This window comes from Lygodium microphyllum, chromosome 26 (assembly GCF_053477565.2).
Source record: "Lygodium microphyllum isolate KBCC chromosome 26, Lygodium_microphyllum_v1.1.10, whole genome shotgun sequence".
Taxonomy (NCBI): Eukaryota; Viridiplantae; Streptophyta; class Polypodiopsida; order Schizaeales; family Lygodiaceae; genus Lygodium; species Lygodium microphyllum.
In genome coordinates, this window is record NC_141160.1 from 94,946,142 (window position 1) to 94,966,544 (window position 20,403).

Sequence of the window (20,403 nt, forward strand, 5' to 3'; positions counted from 1 at the left end):
CGTTCGTACGACCAACTGCTAAGGTGTGATTCCTTCTCCCCGAATACTTCCAGCATTCGATCCCGGATCAATCGTGACTTGGAAAGATCCCAAGGGTTTCGTAAGCCGAGTTGCTTGTTTACCCTTTTTCCTTGGGTTAGGGTTTATACCCTGTTGACCTAGATTGTCACTACTTTAGGTTTCCTTATATTATGGTCAATAAATCTTGAACAACCTCGTCGCCCTACCTTGGTTGGTCAATTGCTTTCTTGGCAATTCATAACTACCCTAGCTTGGCAAATCAATCCCAAGGAAGAGTGTTGTAGCAGGATGACTACTCAACTTCTAGAAAATTAGACTTGTAATTAGAACTCGCCAAACTTGGTCTAAGGTGTAGCAGTACCATTTTGTGATTTAGACACAAGAGCATATGACGTTGCAGCTTGTAGCACGTGATAGGTGTCAATATCTAACTTGTGGGATTATATCTCTCATCGTACGGTATTTCTTAATCAAGAATACCTTTGATCAAGATATAGGGTTTGGGAGTCCTATTAACCCAATCCAAAACCCTAACCCTACTAGGCTGATAAACGTTTTGACCCTAGGGTCCCTAAATTCCTTGTGGAAGTCTAGCATTTGGTCAACTGATCCTTAGGGTGAGAATCCTAGATCATTCTTACACGGGCAATTTGATAACCTTAACATTTCGTGAATGTGGGTAGAACTTTTAAGATCGAAAATATTAAATCGGTATCCCAAGTGCGATACTAAGCAGAATTTTATCATAGCTTAACCCTACCTAGCACATTGAGGTGACCGTCATATGCTAACTAATCATATCTTTATGAATTTCATGTAAGTTACTCAATTACACGCGAATTACTTAGTTGATCTAACCAACCCACGATTAAAGATGATCTTCCCTTTAAATATGCAAATACTTTCTTTTAAACTTGCAAGTACTTTCCCTAAAAGATGTAAGTAACTGCAAGATGTGTGAGATGTATCATTCCATGCAATTTCAAGACCATAGACCTTTTTGCCTTTATGCCACTATAGGATCTATAGTGATCTTTCTTTTCCTTGCCCTATGCGATATTGATTGACACTCAGAGCTATTTCTTATAAATCCTACGTTTTATACATCGAATTCAAGCTTTAGTATTTTAATAAAGATGCATCCTTTCCCAAATTCAAACTTTGATAAAAGAACTCCATGCATGGATGTATCATTCTTTCATGATCAAATGCCAATGAATACATCATTAATTTAATCCTTCCTTTATCACTGAACCCAACCTAGAATGTAACTATCATCGCATGTGATTTGCATACTATATGTTTTTTGTCAAGTTCATAAATCTTTTCCTTACATTGCACTATTCAGACATCATTTAATGACCGTCTACGATTATCTTATACAGAGTCACAACCAGGAAATTATTACGTAAGTGCATTATGTGTTATATGCCCTAACCTTTGCGTGATGCAATAAGGACGCCTTTGCGCAATTTCATCTTTTAACTTATGCATCATACGTTCAAAAATGTGACTACTCTTAACCATGGAAGTGCAAGCAATTGCAAGTACTCGTCATGCAACTGAACTTTGTAAATCGATCAAGTATATAAATTTTCCAATAAATTTAAGTTTCCCTACGTGAATTAAAACATGCTTTATGTATCCTTTCCATGCGGGAATATTTTTCGGAACCTGGGCATTCAATATCGGGGCGTTGTCTACTCTCGTACTTTGGGTGGAAGCTCCCGCGTGTGCTTCTCTCGACTTTTGCTTAGGAGCCATTGATGAAGTAAACTTCGACTCAGTAAACTCTCCCTTGGTCCCCTTTTTCGATTTCCGAAATTGCCTACTGCCCGAGATCTCCCTCGTGGCATAGGAAATAGGCCTTGGGGAACACGGTTTAAAAACCCCGGGAGACGCGGGTGAACTTGGCCTAGAGAAGCTTCAATAGAAGCTTCTCAAGCTTCTGGATGAACAGGGAGATGACATGGAGATGTGATAGGGAGATGATTGGAGTGATGATGGTAAGGATGACAATGGAGAGGATAACGATGAGGATGATGATGATGATGATGGCGTTGGCGGCGGCAGTAGCCCATGGCGCAGACTGGCAACGGCAGCAGATCGACGGCGTGGCGCAGGCTATTGACGATGGGCAGCTCCCTCACGATACCCCCCTCCAAGCTTGGGAGGGGGGGGGTTTATAGGGTGAAGGTTGGGGAGGGGGGAGAGGGATGGGTGTGGGTGTGGGTGTGGGTGTGGGTGTGGGTGTGGGTGTGGGGGTGGCCACACAGGTGGCAAGTTGCATGCCCTCCACAAGCTCCTACACATACTCCCTCTCCCCACCATGCAACGGGTGAAGAGGAGGGAGTTTATAAAAAAAAATTGCAAATAATTCATTATCTTTTTTCCCTTGAAGGGGAGTTCCCGTGGTGGGTTACAGTTTTGGGCCACGATTTCCTATGCACAATGCGGGGCTGGTATCATTAATGCCCGAGGATGGAGCACTTAGGCCAGTGTTTCTTTGTTGCGGGAGATTACTTCGGATTGCTTTTGCGCAGGGTCTAGGGTCTTTAATACTTTGTTGTAGAAATATTACATACATGTACTACAAGTTCAGTCTGAAACAAACTGAAATTCTTTCACATATGTATTCAAGGTGGATAGATTGGATGGCAACACAAAAGGCTTGGGACACACGGGATGCTCAAGCATTGTCACTGATTGCATTGGTAATTTAGTGGTCTATAATCCCGCACATATGATCTGCAGCTTCTTCATGTGAAGCATGGCTTACACATGAGCAAACATTTGCTGGAAAAAATGAGACACGTATCTCTTTCTTGAAGAGAGAGCTTAAAAATGTGAAGATCGATAAAGGTGATTCCATGTAGAATCATCTTAACAAAATTTAGGACTTGCATGAGCAGTTAATGAATGTAGATGAGTATTATTCGGATGCATAGTTGATCTCTATTACTTTGAATTCTTTGCCACCCTCTTATTTGGCCTTTCATACAGCCCTAAATCTCACCATGAGAATTTCTACGTAGCCACTTACTTTTCTTCAGTTGGTTAGTTTGCTCCTAGAAGAAGAGCAAACAAGAAAGAAGAGTGGTATGGATATAATGGCCTCTGAACAAGCTTTTATGGCAAGACAAAAAGGCAGGCCAGCCAATCAAAAAATGTTCTGCAAAGTTCTGAAAGTTCAAGTACTTCACAAAGCAACAAGAAACAGGGGGGCACACAAGCCAAGAAGGGCAAGTGCCACTATTGTAAAAAGCCAGGTCATTACATCACAGAATGTAAGAAGCACATTGCCAAGAAAAAGGAGGAGTCAGGGATGTCTATTTCTGATGCATCTTCTACTACTACAGAGTCTGTTTTTTGTTGTAGACCGTGACTACTATTTTTACACTTGCAATTACGACTCTTCTTGGGCTAATAGAGTATTTAGCTCTACTAAGGATGCTAGCACTTGGTTCTTTGACAGTGGTGCTTCTAAGCACATTACATCCCACAAGGATTTATTTTCCTTTGTTATTGTAGCTCCTGTTGGCAACTCTGTGCAGTGTGCCAACAGTGCATTTTACCCGATTAGAGGTGTTAGGGAGATTGTCATGACAGCCATTGATGGCTCTACTCTTCGTTTGCAAAATGCATTATATGTGCCAAGCATAAAGAAGTAAATCATGTCATCAAAGAATGTGCCCACAAATACTCTATGTGGTCCAAAAATCATATCCATCATACGATTAAATGTGTAACATTGGCACCTTTTGGTCCATGATCGCCTGAAACTCCATCTTGGCCTCAGAAGACATCTTCATCTACAATGCTTGCACAAAACACAAAAAGTAGCCCCCTCTAACTGTGTGAATGCAACCTGCTAGGGCTCTTCGCCACTCGTCATGCTCCTTCAACCACCAAAGGCGATGAAAAGGTAAAATCTACACTTAAAGGCCCAAAACGCAGCCTTCTTCCTTCTCTAACAACAAAAATCAGTAGCAACTTCAGCAAATCTGCTCCTTTCTCACACACCCACACTCGCCCCAGCCTTGTTCTGATACACAGCCCTCCTACTTGCCCTTGAACGCTGAAAACGTAGCCTTGTGTTGCGCTTAAATCTCCTCTTCAAGTAGGTCTAACCTTGATCAATCCTTCAATGCTTTGATACCATGTTAGAGTGAAGCTGCGGAAGCATATGACCAAGACAAAGAGTGAACAGAGAGAGAGAGAGAGAGAGAGAGAGAGAGAGTGTGTGTGTGTGTGTGTGTGTGTGTGTGAAACGCAGAAAATCTACAATGAAAAATGTTGTATAAGGATGCAGTCAGCAGCTTGGAAACCTGAGAACTGAACCGAACAAGAGTGTGGAGACTGGGGCCAATAAATAGGCCACAAATAATACAAGAAATAATGCAGGTTGACTGCATTAAATGCAGCCAACCGGATAAAAACTCTCCGACCTGCACAGTCCGACCTGCTGCAGCCTGTCCGACCTACCATGTGTCTCTTGGCCTGCCTGCTACCTGCTGCCTGCTGATGTCTGCTGCCTGCCACGTGGACTACCTGGTACAGCTGCTGGAAACTGCTCGAATCTGCACCTGCCTGTCCAGGGAATGCCAATCTCTAACAACAACATGTCCATCTAGAACCCACACATCTGAGATCATGACAAGATGGCTAGGAGGTGGGAGTTTGATGCAGCAATCCCCTAGCATTGGCTAGCCCTTCCTCACTAAGAACCTATGCAGCCAAGACATTGGCCGGCAGCACAATTTACACCTATGGGCATCCCAATGCTAGTTGCAAGTTAAGTGAGAGGTGCTTCACCAAACATCTTTTTGTTCACAAGGGTGGCCAGTTAGCTCTAGATGGAGGGCAGCAGGGTCTTACCTTACCCAACATCCGTTGGAGGAGCATTAGAGTCATAGGCTTCCAAGAGAAATTGTGGCAGTTGGATCCATCAATATTGGACATCCACAACTAGCGACTTTGGATTTGATAGGGCAGGCCCCTCGGCGACATGGACTTGGAGCCAAGAGAGTGGCACTGTCTTGCTTTAGCACTCACCCAAAAGCCAATGAGCTTCTTTGCTTACACAATGAATTGGCAAACGAATCTTTATGTAAGATGACAATGGGCCCCACCACATAGCAAACATTGGAGCATATCATCATAGATGTCTCCTAGGGTATATGGGCCAATAGAGTGTCATCTAACATTTTTTCCCCAAGTGAGTTATATAAATTTTTTAAATAGTTCAACTATATACATCATATGGCACTCAAATAGAAAAACTTGGGGTATTATGATAGTTTTATCAAATAGACCTGACAAGGAGGGGGCCAGGGCCAATATAGTGACACTTGAGGAGACATCGTTTAAGGTTTTACAAAATTCAAAATATTAAAATATATACATGGCTCAATTGTTTGACTCACATTCAGCTTATATGTAATACATAAGAATTTGCAATATAGCTTTGAGTGACTTCAACAAAAGCATGTTTTCAGCAGAACTATCACTAAATTGTAGTGAGGTGCCTTCTTCTTTTGGGTGTCCTTGCATCCTATCGCTTGTGGCACACGGGATCTAGCAATCCACTGTTGGCTGGCCTGGATGCACCAAGGAGTCTATAAACGCTGTCCACTGCAGTGCCTGGAGACTCCAAAGCATTGCCTATGCTCATGGGAGGTGGCACAATATGAGAGGTGCCTGCCATCTACTTCATTGAGCAATGCCTAGCTTGGGTGTACCTCACGGGGGGGGGGGGGGGGGGGGGGGGGGGGGGGGGGGGGGGGGGGCGGGGTGTGGTTTGGCAATCAGTCAGCCACAGCTGCCACCCACCATATGAGACAAAGATATCAGAAATGATCTCCATCATTGAGGCTCGTTCATGTGCCATGGATGGCCCAAAAGCCTTGCCCAGCTGCTAGTTACCGGAACCCACTGCATTGCAAACAAAGGTGTGGGGGCTCATCAGAAGCCTCACAGGGTGGCACATTTGGAAAGGCACAATGCCAAATGCTTTCAAGGGTGAGAGCCTCTTAGTGTACGCCACCTTGACAAAGCTCAGCTCATCCATCATCCACTCCCTCCACAGACACTAGAAGCAGATAAAGGGATACTCTCACCATCAACAGGATCTTTGGCAACAGTTTCTTCACACTTAGCATGGTCATGGTCTGTCCTTCACTTTATAGAATGGCCACCCTTGGTAGTGCTATACCCCTCCTTTGTGGCTTCTATTCCCCATCCCCCCAGGCCATCCTGAGAGGCTTGTGTATGTGAGTGGATTTTGATTTGTAGACAGCTCTAGCTAGAGTGTTGAGCATTTGTACTTGATTGTGTTTTTCCTTCAGAGTAATACAACTAGCCACATCTGATTTTGCCAAAAAATATCCCTACCGCTATTTTGAAATAATAGAATTATGAAGCATTATCTTTGACACTTTCATGTTAGCTTGACACTACTGGAATTTTCCCTGACCTGAATTCAAGCCATATTTCTGCACAAGATCCAGCTTTGAAAAATTGCCTGCAATTCTCTATCAGGTACACAATATTCTGAAGGTGACTGTATTTCAGACTCAGTCCTTCATAACTGGAACGCCTGTGATCCAATTCAAAAGTTGAATTAATGGTAACCCATCAATGCTGCATAATTGAGTTATTAAAATCACAATACCACTGTACTCTTCTATGGTTGAAATAATAGCTCTTGGTAGTATACCTGTCAAAATGAGCATTTAAAAGAAGAGTGTAGAGTGGTCTCCACTCTATTTCCAGACTTAGTTCTTTACGGTATTTTGACAATACCCGAGATAAGCAGTTAGCCCATCTAGTCTGCATCAAAACAAAGATATGACCTTAAAAAGTCACAGTTTTAAAATACATGTTGATTTCAAAACTGTCAAACAAGTAATACATTTATGTAGACAGACTTTGAACGTGTGCACACTAGATTTGTGAAACACCCCATGGAAACTTACAAGCCAACCAAATGGTGGAGGCATAATTTAAGTGAATTATGTGCATATAAATGGCCGTGCAAGAAGATAGTTTTTATGGAGATGCATTTCAGGTATGCTAGTAATAGGCGAAACATTGGTAAACAGAAAGATAGCTACTGCAGATTGCCTCAGGTGTACTTGTTCTTTCAGATCAATACAACACTTGTTTTGGAATTGCCTTGATACCAAGTTTTTGTAAATCTTTGGGTCTAGGTTTGACCTGATAACCATTTGTTGATTAGGCAATGCTTTTCACATGGACCAGACATTGGGCTCTTTCAAACATTTGGATTGGCCTTGCACAGTTGTTTCAGACTAGAGCTGACTGAACAGTCTCATTTAAATCGGCTTTCCCATTATTTTTATTCAATGTGTGCACAGAGGATTCCTGACATTGAGAGTCCTCCATAGTGTATATTGCCATAAAGAGTGGGTTTTTACCTCTTCTAAGGTCTCCTCCTAGTATTTCTGATCTGAAAACTTGGCATGCTGCTGATTGGAAAGTTTTTACTGCTATGATGATTGGACAATAACAAAGTAACTGAGAACTATCCCTATAGAGCCTACAAACATCACAAACGGTGAACAAGTCAATTAGTATTTGCTATGGTTTTTGTCCAACTGATAAACACTCCAACCATACGTCTCTGGAGTCTGAGAGAGATGACTTTCATTTCTCTAGTGCACCTGCTGACAAGGACTGCCACAAGCAAACAGCTGCTGAGAAAGACAGCAAGTCATACCTGACAAGGAACAGCAGATTGCATGTGCAAGTCTTCAGCAAGATCAAGTGCAGGAGTGTGACTGACAGGTTTGAGGAGTACAACCAGGGATATTCATTGCTGTTCAAGACCAAGCCACAGCTGATCGTGATAGATCATGGGCTATCCTGGATGGGCAGTAGACATGCTCTGCGGTTAAGAGTGGAGGAGTGCATTGGATAGGGTGCATGGGCTGAAGCACAGCCCAGATATATATCAACACCCTATACCCTGTAACGATTGAAGCATCATATCCCCCTTTGGGTTCTCTCGCCATTTTCTTGAGTTGTGCATTTAGGACTTACTTTCTTACGATTTCAACTGAAAGTTGATTATTCCAATTTGCAAAATTTGCTAAGGTTTTATCTCTTACCAATCTAGTGACTTGTCCAAATGCCAGAGAGCATAACATGCTTGTCCACCCATGGTGTGGTTAAACCCACTTGTAAACTTTAAGGGAAGAGAGTCCTTGCAAGGATGGAATCTGGATCTTGGCATCCTGTAGTGCTACTTTGATTTTCCTGTCTTTGAGTTTAATTGTTTCCTTGAGAGGAGGGATGGCATGAAAATATCCAACATGACTTCTTAATCTTGCTAAGGCCTTTTGTCATTTCGAGAACAACCAGAAGGTGGCACCTTGGGAGATGGTTAGCTGCATTACCATGACAAAATAAAAGTTCCTACAGGGCTCTAGATCATTTCAAGAGATTCAATAATGTGGCTTTGTCTAGTTCACCTATAATGGAGTTTGTATAGCGTTCCATATGAGAGAGTTCTGTGTGTTTTAATGGAGAAGCTTGAACCTAGTTTTAGAGGCACTTCTTAGAGCCCCTTGCGCTGGAGCCAAAAACTACTGTAGTGGAAGCTTGCAAGACTTTTTAAAGATTGAAGTACATACCATTAGATTATCTGTATTGGAGATGGTATTCCCAGCTTTTGCTCTCCATCTAGCATGTTTAGTTCCTACCAAGGGGCAATGATTTAACTCTGGAGCTCTCTTATCATGGGTCCAGACATTGCATGAGTTGTGCTTGACATGGTAGGTCCATTAGTTGCTAAGGTCCTATGAATCAACCATAAGTTAATCAATGTGTAAATTCATGCGCACATTTAATTAATTCAATTTAATGAACCTTGATATAAAAGTTTCATTTAATTATTAAATTTGGCATGGGCCAAAGTTTTGGGTTGGGAGACTTAAATTTTAATAAATTAATGGCCGTTTGATTAAATGTTGATGTTAAAGTGATATTTAGTTGAAATGCTAACAAAACATAGGAACAGCAGGAGAAACACACAAAAGGTATAAGTGCAAAGCTTTCTCCAAACATAGGGCAATACTTGGGCACAATATGGCCGCTATCATCTCGAACCTACATCTGCTGGTCATGCCCACTCTCATGCTGATTGTGTTGACCTTCAAGCTAGCAATGTTGTGCTTAATGTTTGCAAAGCTATCCGCTATGCTAGCAATATTGTTCTCCTAGCTGGCAATGCTCTTTTAAGGCTGGCAAAGGCATCTATGGGCACACGATGGCTGTTCAATTCAGGAATAAAAGAAAAGGCTGATCTAATTCAAGAGATGCTGTCCAAGGCTAGCCAATCCAGTTCTGGAGTTCCCTCAGTGTTTCTCGAGCTGTCCTCAGCTTTCCGGAGCTTTTGTGCTATTCTGTTGCAATTTGTGGCATCTAGGAGAGATCTATAACAAATTTTGTCAAAAGAGAACATGACAAGATCTTGTATTCAGGCAGATTGGTCTTGTGCCTCTATGGAAATAGCTTGTGTAGGCACCATCGGAACTGACCATTGTTACTTGATTACTACAAAAGTAAAAAACTATTTTTCAATGGTTGAAGATGTTGTGCATGGCCACGGGAACAACCTCTAGATCAATATAAAATTAGGGATAAATAAACTTTTTCAGATCAGCATTTTGTTGTAAATAGTGTATGCACAATCAGGGTTTACTGCCCTTTGAGATCTTAATTAGAATCCATAACCCTAATCGTGTGGTGCATAGTGCCACAGACTAAGATGTGATGTTGCACTATCACCCATGGTGTGGTACGAAAGAGTATGATGTGACCAGGCTGGAACAGAATGTTTTGACGGTGAAAGATTTCATGGTTACCCTGATTTCAGATTTGGGACGCAATTGGTTGAAATATTGAAGGTTTGCTTATTGGTATCTCCATAATCTCTCTTTCATATTAACCAAAACCTGCAACCCTAACCATGCAATGCATTGTGCCACTAAGTGAGATTTGATGCTGCATTGTTACCAGTGGGATGTGTTGTACACAAAAAGTATGCTGTGACCAGGCTGAAATAAAACGTTTCAGGGGTGAAACATTTCATGATGACCCTGATTCGAAATCTAAGATGCAGGTAGCTGAGATGTTGGAGGGTTGCATAACTTGTTTTTATACCTATCAGAACGTGACCCGTCAAGTTCTAGAATACAGTACACATTTCTATTTTGGTTCAACTCACTCTTTACAACATGTCCCGTCTAGCCAGTCAAATGAATACATACAATCAAAGAGCCCAATTCCTTGCCATGGAGTTTTTTAAAACTTGCAGAATTTTAATTTAGTATAGATGAACAATGGTGAAATTCTTACAATCTGCAGATGACACAAATTTGCTACTTAAATGCATCATACCACTCAGTTGGGACAACTCCAAGGCTGGAAACATCAAAAAAAACCTTAACAAAAATATGGCAAGCACATAGGAACTTGTTTTTTCACCTACTTGGCATAGACAATATGTTAGGAAGACATCATATTAGCTCTTATGTGAGTTGAGTAATGGCGCACATGCAATTAGGTCTTCAATTACTAGTAAGCTATGTGTGAAGCAAGGTCCTACTGCTCTATGGGGAAAAACATCTTTTTAATGAAAAATCCAAGTGTTTCAAGGCAAGCATGAAACACTTCAGTCATGAAACATTTGCACTTCATAACCTCTGAAATGTATTTTTCAGGTTGCACAAACTTGTCCAATGTGGAGACCAGCTATAGACAAACAAATCCATTTATCATGAGTTTGGTGCCTCCTACAAACTCAAAAGGCTTCCATTATATTAACAAGCATACAAAACTATGGTATCATCTATAAGGTTCTATCATTCAAGCAATGTTGTCTGCAAAGTAAAGTTTCATGAGAATTGTAATTCATTAGAATTAATAAGAATGTGAAAGTATATTGAGAGTAGAATAAAGAGACTCAGTTTTAGAAATGCCATGGTGCACCGCCAATACTCCTATGACGTAAACCTACACCAAATCTAAGAATAAGCATTCCAGTATCATCAATCACACTACATATCGAGCACATGCCAAGATTTGCCAAAGTATAGGTTCATGGATAATCAAGATGTCCAATTAGCTTCACAAGCTCAATCCTTGAACCCTACCACCTAGTTCCTCACCTTTTTGCTCTTCAAACCTCTTAGTAAAGAAGAAAGATGGATCTTGTCGCATGTGCGGATTACACACCCTTGAACAAATACTACCAGGAACATGTTCTTCATACCAAGAATTGATGATATCTTGGATAGGTTGGATGGATCCAAAATATTCAGTTGGATTGACGTAAAGAGTGGCCACCATCAGGATAAGAATTGCTCCTAAAGTTATACATAAAACAGCACTCACGCTAGTTACATCCGCAGACATTTGGATGGGTGCTAGTAGCATTGGTCACAATAGTCATGAAGTGCCCCTAGCACAATTTGCACTACGTCACTTCATGACCACTGTCACCAAAGCTACTAGAATCCATCCAAATGTTTGAGGATGTAACAATGACAACCTTGGCTTGTATGAGTTTCTTGTGCTACCCCATTTGATCTCATCAACACTCCTACAACCTTCGACCGAAAGATGGAAAGAATCTTCAAAGCAGACCGGAATAGTACCACCAACTAGCAAAATCGAACTTACCAGTCCCATCACCATTCAAGTAGACTCAATACAATTATGAGCTCACATAAAACTTTTTCATCAACAAAAGGCAAGAAGAAAGCGTAATCTACATAGGCTTCTGCAACAAAATGCAACCCATCCAACTTCATCCTGCAAATGTCCTATGTCTCCAAGTACGTCTATATGTGTAGCAATAATATACAGAAAAACACTTTAAAGGTACATACAGACTTGCCTAATAAGCATCATTCAGACATTGAATTTCAAAATATGTGTTGTATTAACCATAGTTATACATCCAATACATGACATTCAACATTTTCAAACCGATCAGTCACTCATGCTATGTAGTGCCATTGAACCATATCAAGAGCTTTTATGGTCCTTCCATGAAATGCACCTAACTTTTTATTGCTTTGCTAATAGATCACCAACTCCTGTAAAGATGGCCACTCTCTTGAAAGTGGAAGCATTGCTCTTTGTCAAAGTACTGGCAGTCCATTCTAGGCCGCTTGACCGTTTTTAAGGGTGTTGACAGCCCATCATCTCATGAAAAACCTATTTTTTCTTTGCCTTTGCTCTTATGCATCGTACTTCATTTTCCCTTTACCCAAATTCACATTTGTAGCTTCACTACACCTTTAATAATTCTTCTTTTGAGTCTGTATCATTCTAAACCATTTGCACTTCTATCTTAAAACTTTAAGAAAGTAGGCAAAGGAGGATGCAACAAAGAAGGGTATTGTGTTACATGCGTCAAATTGGTGACAATGTACACCTCCTCCTACAGAATTACAGAACTTCAATCAGAATGTCTTAAGTCAAGAAGCTCAATGTTGGTCTCTATGGCTGTATCCATTGGGTCATCTTCTTCATGTGCATACACAAAACTTGTGGATGTTCCCTACTGGTTTTGCTTTGACAAATACTGCAGCAAAGAGGGCATTCTGATTGTACATGGCTAAATTTGTGACAATGTACACATGCTCGTGAAAGATTACAGCACTTCAACTCAAACAATCTTAAACCAAGAATCTACTATGGCTATATGCATGGATTCGGCTGCGTCACATCTCTGGGCGTGCATAACTTGTTAATAATCCCTAGTGGTTTTGCAGGGCAGACCACTTTTGCTGCAACCACCAGCGCCTCCATGTCCCTGAAAAATTAGCCATCGAAACCCATACCAGTCATTTGCATTCAATAGGAATTTGATTACCATTTATAAGGGACCAAGGAAGCTCACATACTAGCCATCAACCAAATTCTAGATGTTATTGTTCCGATAGTGTCTTTCGATGTGATCACTGTCAGTAGAAACCACTTCTTTCAAATCTCTGTGCTCGTACTGAGAACGACCCTTTCAGAGCCTAAATGCTAATTTCTATAAGCATGCATGTGGTCCATAATATCTACATGATGCAAAGCCTTCAAACATATATGTAGCCACACATGCACACGCATAACCAGGGGACCAAAACACTTGAGAAATAGAGCAAAGGAGACTACCAGCTACTTCAAAAATGGATTGCTTTGGCTAGAAGAGATTTATTGAGAGAGAGAGAGAGAGAGAGAGAGAGCACTGCTGACCAAATTCTAGACGTTATTGTTCCAAAGGTGTCTTTCAATGATCATTGTCATTAGAAACCACTTCTTTCAAACCCTTGTGCACCAAAAGAAACCCCTTTATTGAAGTTTTCATGCAACAAGAATTTCGAGCATTGAATCATATCAAAAGTCTGACAACATTGCTCACAAAGGCTCTTGTAAGCTCTGGAATTTTGATGCTGTTATTTGTATCAGTGGGAAAAGGGCCAGCTAATAGATTAGTTCCTTAATGTACCTGAGGGGAATAAGTCTTCATGACAAAGTCTATTCGAAAAAGTACATAAACAGACACACAAACACACATGTGCATGCATGCGCACACGCACAGAGATACACACAAACATTTTTATTGTTTATTAACTCATAAGGGCAGAAAGGGTATAGTCCTCAAAGCAAGGGTTAAACAAAAAGAATTGCCAAAAAAAGATAGTACAGCACATCCATGGAACAAATTTGCTTATCACCAACATAGTAGCTAGCTATTTTATTGTTGCTGCAATGATCTAAAATATCAAAAGCCCTCCAAGGAATGCACATTCATACACACACACACACCCCCCCAAAAAAACCCAAAAAAATTTTTAAAAACACCTGCAAAGAAGTGTGAATTTATTTACCTGGATGTATAAGCTGTCACATGACTTCAGTAAAATGTCCAAAGACACCTTTGCCAAGTTTTCCACATCATCTACAACTAGTGTGCTCTTGGCCTTCAAGAACCTGCCAAAATTTGTGTGTTTGAGCACTCAAACAAACCCAACCTCCTTCAAGAACAACTAAACCGAAGAGTTTCTTTTCCAATAAAGCCAACACATTTTCCAAGAAAAAAAGCATTAAAAACATCTATAAAATTTGGTAAAAGAGACAAGATTGCTACAGATATATACTTGTTAGAAACGGAAAACTGTGTCACCCTTCTTCATTGCTTTGCAAAAATCTTGCCAACTATGAGATGCGGGGACAATAGCATTTGCCATTACCTTTCCATAAGAAATCCAGTCTGGTTATGGCATTCCCTGACCAAGGACCTTCATGAGGTCACAAACACCAAGATTCACTAACCCAACCTCACGCAATAGTAGCCAGTGCGCAAGGCATTTTTGCCAAGTGACAACCGTATAAACCCATTTTTCTGCATTATCTAGCCATTTAATTAATTTTCAAAAGTAAATAATCTTGAAAATTAATCTCAACCCTTGTGACCCTATCCAAAATTAAATTTGCCCATCCATAATTAAATTGGCTAGGCCATTTGCAACCTACAGTGGTCCCCAATCTCTGTTGAGATTAGTCTACAGTGGCATGCTTTTGAGATTCAATCAAACTCTGTCTCAGTTGGCATTTGATTGACATTAGTCTATAGTGGCATGCCTTGTGACAGTCATTATGCCTATGGTCTATGCTTGACCCTTCAGTACATGCTTTGATGCATATGTCAAAAATGCATACTCCTTACATTGTCTGTGTTTGATTGCCACTTGGAGCTTAAGTTGGGCTTTCATTTGCATACTTTGGAGCTCTTGGATGCTTCTTTAGGTTATCAAAGATTTGACATTGACTATTACATAATGTACTGGATGTTGTAGGTGATGCTTGACTGATCCCTTCCTTTGGATGCTCTGTTGATATATGGTCTTGGCTCCATGATGCCTTATGTATTCACATGCTATCTTTGAGCTTGGTTGCTAAATTGACATCGATCTTTCTGCCAGTGGGAGCTTCATGCTATCTCTAGATATTGTGGAGCTTGGGGGTTATGCAGTTGAGCTTCTTGAGTAGATGAGACTGGGATCTCTTACATGTCTATGCTCTTGATAGATACTTGTCTGCATTGGATGCTTTTGGGCTAATTTGATCCGTCTTCTTTTTGAGCATACACCAACCTTAGTCAGGTCCTATCAATTAGGCATGCACTTAGCTTGGCTTACTCTTTGAGTTCTTGGCTCATGGTCCTACTGACATCGATTGCTCTAATACATTTGGATGTTTGGCTCCTGGTTCTTGGCTGCTACAATGTTTCTTGCATGCCCACTTCATGCAGGATCTGACATGGCAATCATACTTGACTTTGGATCACTGTTAGCTCATTGTTTGCTCTTTTTTTCTCACTGCTATGATTTATTACAGCAAGCTGTTTTATGCGGACTGTGATGTATTTACTAAGCTTAATCATGTCATCTTGATGTACTTTTGGTACTATTTGTTGGACAACTGGTCATTTTAGCAGTTTCTCTTATTTTCAGCTTGTTTTGGCAATGGTTTTGGCCTGTTTACTCCTAATTCCAGCAAGCTGCTTTCTGCATAGTCTGCCTTTGTTTGACTCATTATGGCTGGTCGTCTCAAAGACACGGCTTTGTTTAACATTGCCAAGTTGGGTAGCACCAACTATGGCTACTGAAAGTCTCAAATATGGCAAGTTTTGGTGCAGAAATTGCAAATTAAGCCACTAAAAAACAAAGGTCTTAAACCCAAGAACATGGATGATGATGACTGGGCTGATTTAGATGCATTATGCAAGTCCAGTATCATTTTATCACTCTCTGAAGAGGTCCACAATAAAGATGAAGATCACAGTGCATGAAATCTATGGGAAAACATTTAGAAACTTTATGCAAAGCAAAGCCCTACTACGCAAATGTATTGGCTTAAATAGTTTATGGATCTCCGCATGAAGGAGGGGACCCCATTGTCTGCTCACTTTAGCCAATTTCATTGTATCATGAAGAATCTATTTCAACAGGGTATTGAGTTTCAGGATAATCTGCATCCGTTGTTTCTCCTTGGCACTTTACCTGAGTCTTGGGATATATTTTGCACTGCAATCTGTACCAACAAACTTGATGGGCTGAAATTGAAAGATGTAGAGAGTGCTCTTTTAACTGAAAAAATCAACAAGAAAAACAACGATGCTTCCCGCAGTTCACATGCTTTATCCGTTAGAGGTGACAAAAGTGGCAAGAAAGATAATGATCGTCATGGGAAGGACTCTCAAAAGTCCCAGTCTAAGTCGCGTAGATGCAACAAGTCCCGTGGACATAAGTATGATCTTACAAGCCATTATTGTGGGAAAGCAGAGGACACATACGGCTGCAGTGCCATAAGATGCACGATAACAAGCGCAAAGAAAAGGGAAAAGAAAAATTGCAAGAGAATTCCAATGATCGCAGAATTATGCCTACAAAGTCCAGCGTAAAGATTGAGGAGAAAAATGTCATGCAGCCTGAGGAGTCCGATGGCGACTACACCTTAGCAGCCTCTTCATGTGATGTCTCTCAGTTGACTAAGGCTCAATCTATGCATGCACAGTGTTGGCTCTTGGATTCGGGTGCGTCTTTTCATATGACCCCCTATCGTGAGTGGTTTCATACCTATCGCAATGTATCTAGTACTGTGTGCTTAGGTGATGATCAGTCTCTTGCTATTGTTGGCATTAGCAATGTCACTCTACAATTTTCCTCTAGTAGCACTTTTTTCCGCATAATATACGTCATGTGCCCACACTAACTAAAAGCCTTATGTCTACTGGGCAACTTAATGATGCACGTTATTATATATGCTTTGGTGATTCTGCATGGAAGATAACTCCTGGCAAGCTTGTTCTTGCAAGAGGTGTCAAGTCTGGCAACCTCTATCCCTCGGTTGTATCTCCTACTATTGACCATGTTTTGTTGGTAGGCTCTATCCCACATGTATCTCTCCGGCATGCTCGTCTTGGAGATATGCTGCTTAAGGGAATGAAAATGCTTAGTGCTTTGCAGTATCTTCCACCTTTTGACGACTCGTATTTTGAGTCGTGTGATCATTGTTTATATGGCAAGCAGACTAGGAATTCGCATAAAAAGTCTGGTATTCTACGCATGGGTGAGTCTTTAGCTCTTGTGCATTCAAATGTATGCGGGCCCATGCCCTGTCAATCATCAGGGGGTGCGATGTATTTTGTCACATTTATTGACGATTATTCACATAAGGTTTGGGCTTATCCCATAAAAGTAAAAATCTAATGTCTTGGCAGTCTTTCAGCATTGGCTTGCTTAAGCAGAGAACCAGTCTAGGCATAGACTGAAATGCCTAAGGACCCATAATGGGGGTGAGTACGTCTCACGTGTCTTTGAGCAGTTTTGTGACAAGTAGGATATTAAGCGTCAATTGACCGCCCCTTACACCCCTCCCGAAAATGGTATCGCTAAGCATATGAATAGGACTATCCAGGAGAGGGTCCACAATATGCTTAGCCAAGCAGGCTTACCATAGCATTTTTGGGCTGAGGCAATCTCTACTGCCGTGCATCTCATTAATAGGTCACCTTGCAGTGGTATTGACTTCCAGGTTGTAGAGGTATGGACAAGAAAGCCTTCCTCATATGCTCGTTTGCATGTGGATGTAAAGCCTTCTGCCATGTGCCCAAGGACAAACGCAATAAGCTAGATCTTAAAAGTGTGAAATGAATTTTCCTTGGCTATGGAGATGCAAGTAAAATGGAATATCGTCTTTGGAATCCACTGGCGTGAAAAGTGATCCGTCGCCATGATGATGTGTTCCATGAGGACAAAATGCATATGCAACCTGAGAAAGTTGTTGAGATACATAGGGTTATCTTTCAGGAGGAGCCCCTACTTCCACACAATCAACTAGACAATCTGTACCAGCAACCGATCCTCATGGCCAGGATGTTGGACAGATAGCACAACCTGCATTGAATCGTTCTACTAGAGATAGACGACCTCCAAACTGCTATGAGCCCTCCATAAATTATGTCTTCATTACAGATGCAGGAGAGACTCTCACCTATGATAAGACTATACACGGGTGTGACAATTACTCCTAGGAGAGGGCTATGCAGTCTGAGATTGACTCGTTGCATAAGAATCGTACATGGGATTTGGTTTCGTGGCAAGGGGGCTTTGCCTTGCAAGTGGGTGTACAAGTTGAAAAGTATCCCTCAACACCCCAAGCCACCATAGAAGGCCGAATTGGTAGCAAAGGTTTTTAAACAACAGCATGGTATTGACTCTAATGAGATCTTCTCTCCTGTGGTTAAGATGACCACCCTATGCTTAGTCTCTTGGCTTTGGCTACACAGCTTGACTTGGACTTTGACTTGGACTTGTATCAACTGGATATCAAGACGGCTTTCTTACATGGGGACTTGCATGATGAGATATACATGGAGTAGCCTAAGGGCTTTGCAAAGCCTAGCATGGAACACCTAGTGTGCATACTGAGGAAGAGTCTTTAAGGCTTGAAGCAAGCACCTAGGGAATGGTACCACAAAATCGATGCATTCATGCAATCACAAGGCTACAGCTGTAGTGCTTTGGATCCGTGCTTGTACAAGAAGAAAGCCTGTGATGGTTCATTACTGATTTTGGTACTCTATGTGGATAACATGCTTTAAGTAGGGAAAGCTCATGACGAGCTAGACGCTCTTAAGGCTCAACTCAAGAAGAGCTTTGAGATGAAATATCTAGGACAAGCCTCTCATATACTTGGTATGCGCATTACGCGTGACAGGTCTCAAGGACTACTCAATCTATCACAAAAGGTATATAACCATGAAGTCCTTGAGGCTTGAGCACTTGTGTATGCAAGATGTGAAGCCTATTGGCTGTCCGTTGTCTTCTCATGTGAAGGTATCACAGGCCAATTGTCTGCAGACAGATAAGTAGAGGGCCGAGATGGCTAAGATTCCCTATGCGTCTGCAGTGGACAACCTTATGTATGCCATCATAGCCACCCGTCCAGATATTGCATTTGCAATTGGTGTTATGGCACGTTATATGGCTATACCTGGCAAGAGACATTGGGATGCCGTGAAGGATATCATGAGGTACCTGAAGGACATTACTAATATGAGCATATGTTATGGCAACCAGGATATACAAGTCGTGGGATACACTGACTCTGACTATGCAGGACATGCAGATAGTGGGAAGTCCACTTTTGGCTATGTGTTCACTTTTGCTAGAGGTGGTATTTCATGGATGTCCAGGGTGCAAAAATGCATAGCCCTTTCTACTACAAAGGCCGAGTATATTGCAACCACTGAGGCTTGCAAGAAGGCCATTTGATTGGGTCGTTTGGTTGTTGACCTTGGTATTGTAGATGTTATCCCTACACTGCATTCGGATTCTATGAGTGCTATCCAGTTAGCCAAGAATCCGGTCTTCCATGCAAAGACAAAACACATTGAGGTGAGATATCACTTCATTCGTAAGGTCATTGAGAACAAGTCTATTGACTTTGTCAATATCTCAACTAACCAGAATCTTACAAACTTGCTCACAAAAAGCCTCTCTATAAAGCACTTTGCCTTCCTTAGGAGGTTGATGGGCGTTGGATGAGATGATATCTTTCCTCATCCTGTTGTATTTATGTATATGTTGTATTGTCTTTTCTTTTTTTCTTTTCACTCCTCATTAAGGCAGATTCGCCTTTAAGTGGGAGGAGGTTGGGGATAAAGGCACCTCTACCTAGCCACCTGTATATTACTACACTAATAGTACCCGTGCATGCACACTGTAAGCGGCGGGCATCCATCACTGTCACTTCATTCTTTATTCTTTTACTGACATTTGAATAAAGGGAAGGCCGATCACACATTGTGACTATTGGAGTTCCCACATTCTCTCTCTCTCTCTCTCTCTCTCTCTCTCTCTCTCTCTCTCTCTCTCTCTCTCTCTCTCTCTCTCCTTCCACCATAGCTCTTGCTCCCACTCATGCTTCCACTTCAAGGCTCACCTCCCTTCAAGCAGCAAATGGCAGCCTTATTATACTAATTTTGTATGTGGATGACATATTGATTGGTGGTAGTGATGTTCATGCGTTAGATACATTGAAGCAGAACCTACATACCGGTTGTTATATAAAAGAACTTGGTAAAGCAAATCGTACTCTTGGCATGCATATACTCAAGGACAGATCGAAAGGTCTTCTTTATCTATCACAACACGAGTATGTATCCAAGATTTTACAATGTTTCAATATGGAGGGAGGGAAAGCAATTGGTATACCATTGCCTCCATGTGTGAAACTCAGTGTAGAGAACAGCCCTACATTAGATGATGAAAAGGCTGAAATGGCCAA

General features: G+C 41.3%; 1 protein-coding gene across 8 annotated transcripts in view; it reads right to left on the reverse strand.

Annotated features, from left to right (window-relative positions):
• Nucleotides 1–20,403, reverse strand: part of LOC148013560 (proteasome activator subunit 4-like) — a 165,960-nt gene that overhangs the window by 131,033 nt on the left and 14,524 nt on the right. For all 8 annotated transcript variants that reach the window (XM_087667580.1, XM_087667578.1, XM_087667582.1 and 5 more), the window contains exons 2-4: nucleotides 13,938–14,040; nucleotides 6,740–6,852; nucleotides 6,497–6,619 (exon numbers count right to left, since the gene is read on the reverse strand). In XM_087667580.1, coding sequence (XP_087523706.1) covers nucleotides 6,497–6,619; nucleotides 6,740–6,852; nucleotides 13,938–14,040 — 339 coding nt within the window. The remainder of the gene's footprint in view (nucleotides 1–6,496; nucleotides 6,620–6,739; nucleotides 6,853–13,937; nucleotides 14,041–20,403) is intronic.